This window comes from Leguminivora glycinivorella, chromosome Z, assembly GCF_023078275.1.
Source record: "Leguminivora glycinivorella isolate SPB_JAAS2020 chromosome Z, LegGlyc_1.1, whole genome shotgun sequence".
Taxonomy (NCBI): Eukaryota; Metazoa; Arthropoda; class Insecta; order Lepidoptera; family Tortricidae; genus Leguminivora; species Leguminivora glycinivorella.
In genome coordinates this window covers 13,639,895-13,644,222 of record NC_062998.1, presented here as the reverse complement: position 1 = coordinate 13,644,222, position 4,328 = coordinate 13,639,895, and the positions used below count along the sequence as shown (strand labels likewise).

General features: G+C 34.6%; 1 protein-coding gene across 1 annotated transcript; it reads right to left on the bottom strand.

Annotated features, from left to right (window-relative positions):
• Positions 1-1,517: 1,517 nt before the first annotated feature.
• Positions 1,518-4,037, bottom strand: LOC125241130 (E3 ubiquitin-protein ligase LRSAM1-like). The gene is made up of 2 exons (XM_048149461.1): positions 1,739-4,037; positions 1,518-1,592 (listed from the first exon to the last, which is right to left on the bottom strand). The coding sequence occupies exon 1, from the start codon at positions 3,878-3,880 to the stop codon at positions 1,748-1,750; it is 2,133 nt and encodes a 710-aa protein (XP_048005418.1). The 5' UTR covers positions 3,881-4,037; the 3' UTR covers positions 1,518-1,592; positions 1,739-1,747.
• Between the last annotated feature and the right edge of the window lie 291 nt (positions 4,038-4,328).

The window sequence follows — 4,328 nt, the reverse complement described above, 5'->3', positions numbered from 1 at the left end:
TATAACTTGTTACGATCTATACGGTCGAAGATCATTTTTATAACTTGTTACTCATATCATATCATAAATTTATCACACTCTCTTCTCTACGTGTAATAATACCAAAGAGGGAATAGTGGACTTATGCAAAGTGGAAGTATAAAGTTTTTTTACAAGGTGTTCCTAAGTTTGTATGCATTGACATTGACGAATGACTGGGTCAGACTAATAATTATTTCATATTAAAGATATAGGGAATGTTTACTCTTAAAAACAATATTAGGAAAAAAGGCACGCTAGGTAACATCAGAAGATTATGGTACGAATGGCAATAAAGCATTACTGAAATGTACAGTCATCTATATCACACTTCACTTGCACATGCCAGCAGAGCCTTACTAAAGTTTATTATTTTTATTCTAAATGGGCTTATGGCCATAGACTAGCCCACGCGAAATCATGGCCTATGATGGAGCGAACTCATCCAGACGGTGCCTATTCCCCTTGATTTTGTGATTTATAATATGAACCGCCGCGTTTTAAAACAGCGGTGTTTTGTAACACGGCTAGCCTTAACGTAATACGGCGGATTATACAATCCGACTGAGAAAGATACATAAACAAAGTTTCTGTTTAAGAAAACTAATTTCAGTCGGATGCGCCATTGATATACGTCATACATTCTGATTGGACCACATGTAGGTATTAGTTTATAGAAAATGAAAGAAACACGTAAGTAAATTGCCAATAACGGCCTGCCAATAAATGAACTCTGTCATATTGGTAAATATTTAAGCATAACGTTATTGACAGGTGACCAGTAAAGACATTATATGAAAAAATAACTCTCTAGAACGGTAAAGTTAAATCAGTATGGGGCGCCAATCCATTTTCTAGAAACTTACCCTATTTAAAAAATATCTGAGGTCGAAGTTATATTTAGAAAAACATATCCTCGTAAGGCCCACGGTAGTTAGTTTTCCCATTTTGAATTTGAACCTTATTCTATAAATAAATTGGTAAGATTTTCGTTTGTTTCAAAAATCAATGTAACAATGGAAATTCTACTTTATTGAGTTCATGGAAGGTTCAAATTAGATTGCAACACTATGTACATTGTAATGTACATTGGGCCTTACGAGGAGGTAAATCCTAAACAACATAAGGCAACAAAAGTTTTTTTTAATATACATAAATAGATATTATCAATCATAAATGCAATAATAACATAAAGCAATAGGAATATAAAATTACACTAAATGAATAATTGAATGCAAGTAACTTGTACATATGTATATATAGATATAGATACATATAAATCTTATAACTAGATAATTTTATGTTTACGAGTACCTAGTTCAATTTTAGAATATTTTATTAAATATATTTTTACATTACTACTGTATCTACAGTTACCCATTGAAAGGTATCATAAAATTTCCATGGCATATCTTATATGTATATTATTGTGCAAAACATCCAAAAACAGTTAACAATGTTGTTATTAAGAATAACTGTACACTAAGCTACGTACTTACGTGGAATTATTATAGATACCGGTACGTAATCTTCAAAGTCACAATCATTGGTCGCTTTTTTAATTGACATGTCACCTGAAAGAATAGAAATAAAAATCTTATTTAAGTTAGATAAATTCTAAATAAGCAGATTGAATAACAGATAACACGTTATTCCTAAAACAACACTTATGTCTTAAAAATCATATTTATATAACATTACAGTAAACCTGTTTGCTTACATTTATATATTAACGTGATGTTGCAACCATGACTTTGATCTTCCTTTCTATGTTGCCTCTACACATGGGGCAACAAACCATGTCCTGGTCGGCACACTGGTGGCAGCAACACATGTGCCCGCACGGAACAAACACCACTTCACATTTGGAATCCATGCACACCACACATTCAGACTCTACTGTTGCATTCTCTGTTTCTGTAGTGCTAACAACCCCGGTACAATTTTGATCATCTATTATTGACTTTACTGGTGCACTTGGCTCAACTGCAGATGTACTGCTGTAGAATGAACTGTTGCTTTTGGTAGCAACATAGTAATTTATGGCTCTAATAATGCCATCTCTATCAGAAGATTGTGATATGCCACACTGAATTAATTTCTCTGATGTTATGTCAGTTATATTATTATCAGAAAATAAAAATTTTACCAAGAATGGCAGACAATGTATTACACCTTCTTGTAATAAATAATTAGCCAATACTGGATCTAAATTCTTACTGACATCTAATAATGTCTTAGGAGCGAAATCAATCAATTTTTGATAATTTTTCAGCCAAAAATCAGTAGTTTTGTCAGTCTCATTTTCCATTTCTTTCAAGGTCTCTATTAATTCTATCCGTCTTTTATTTTTCTGATACAGAACATCATCTAAGAGAGTGACAAGCTGCATTCTTTGTGCCAATAGATCATTGTAATTGCACACCACATGCAACTTCTTTTTTTCTTGTTCAATAACACTTAATCTGGCTAAATGGCGAGAAATCAAAGATATTTCTTGGTTTAAGCTCCAACTTTTAGCATCAACTCTCTCAACTAGAGATGCCACAACAGCTTTCTGTACATCTTGGTCCTCCAGAAGTTGCTGAACTAAATTTGTCCGAGATTGATCTTTAGCTTTTAATAGATCTTCTAATTTCTCAACACCATGTAATTCATGTGAGAGCATACTTTTCTTGGTATTATTAATGCATTCATCATATTCTTTGCGCGCATACTGTATAAAGTAGTCTTCTTCTATGATGTTCTCCATGGCCTTTAAGATGTCAGCTTTTTTGATATTGTCATAATTTTGCCGAGTTATTTCTAAGAGTCTATCATGCTCTGCAATATCATAGGCGAGTTGTTGCTGGATGACCTCGGGCCTGAGTTGATCAGTCTGAATGAAGTTCTTCACTAAACATTCAATTTCTTTTTCATCCTCTTGAATAGCTTTAATCAGTCTTTGTCGCTCAGTCTCTTTTGCTTCATGAACTTTTGCTATCTCAGTATCTAATTCAAGACGGTCCTGCAATACTTGTGTCAAAAACCGCTCCCGTTGCTGTTTAGCAGCTTCATGGAATTTATTTTCTTGCTCAGTGATAGCCGCTTCTTGCTCCTCCCATGACATGGTCTTGCCAGTATGAAAAGAATCTTTAACACTGTTTGTAACAGTCACAGATGAAAACTCATGTTCCAAAGGTAATGGTGGGATGTAATCTATTTTCATTTCAAAGCACAGAAATTTCATAATCTCTTCTGTACCCTTGGAAGTAACATCTGCTGGAGGATAAGTAAAAAGTTCTGCATCTAACTCTAATATGCTAATATTAGTTGCATAACACAGCTCTGGACAAATCTGGTGTAAATCCTTGTTCTCAATTATTGACAGTTTCCTCAAATCCTTCAACTTTCCTAAAGATGGAGTTAGGCTTTTAAGTCTATTATTTGATACATCCAGGATTTTCAAATTAGTCAAGAAGTGTATAGCATCAGGCAAGTGTGTAATATAGTTATTCTGGATATATAACTCGGTCAGGCTGATGAGATATTTGATTGTATTGGGTAAGCTTACAAACTTATTGCTGCTGATATTGAGATATTGAATGAGGTGCAAGTCTGACAGCTGACCACCCTCTTCCAAGGATTGTAAATTATTTGATTGCAGATGTAGGTGAGTTTTTCTGTACACTTTACAAATAGAATAGATACCGGACGGCACTTGTCGCAGTTCACAGCCGGAAACATCGTAATCAGGTTCGGGAGACTCCCTGGCGAGGTACAGCTTCCTCTCCGATATGACTCTGGCATCGTGAGAGGTGCTAGGCTGCATACCAAACAACGACATTGTCGCTCGGTGGACACATGACACAGAACAGCCCATAAAAATAGACTGCCAATTATGTTATTTCCTCGATACTTATTTAAGTCTCTAAGAGAATTTATTTAACTAATAACACCTCAAATAAGCACTTCCCCGGGAAAATGTTGAACTGGACCACAATATATACGACAAAAGAGAGTTTAATGAAAACACGACATTGTTTCTTTCGATTCAATGAAACTTGACAATGTCAATTTGTGATTGTCAAACTTGTCATTTTTTTTTTCTTCGTCCTTTTGGACCATAGATTTAGAATTATTAAACTAGATTGTGTAGTTAGGTCAAAAAGTGTGTCCACATGAGAGGTCATTGTTTGGGCTGGTGTCCCTCTCGCACTTACTGACAATGTCAACATTATTCAGTGACGTCATCACTGTCATACATTGGGGATACCAGTCAATTTTCAAAGTTACTACCAAATCTACTAATACCCATTTGAACATATTTT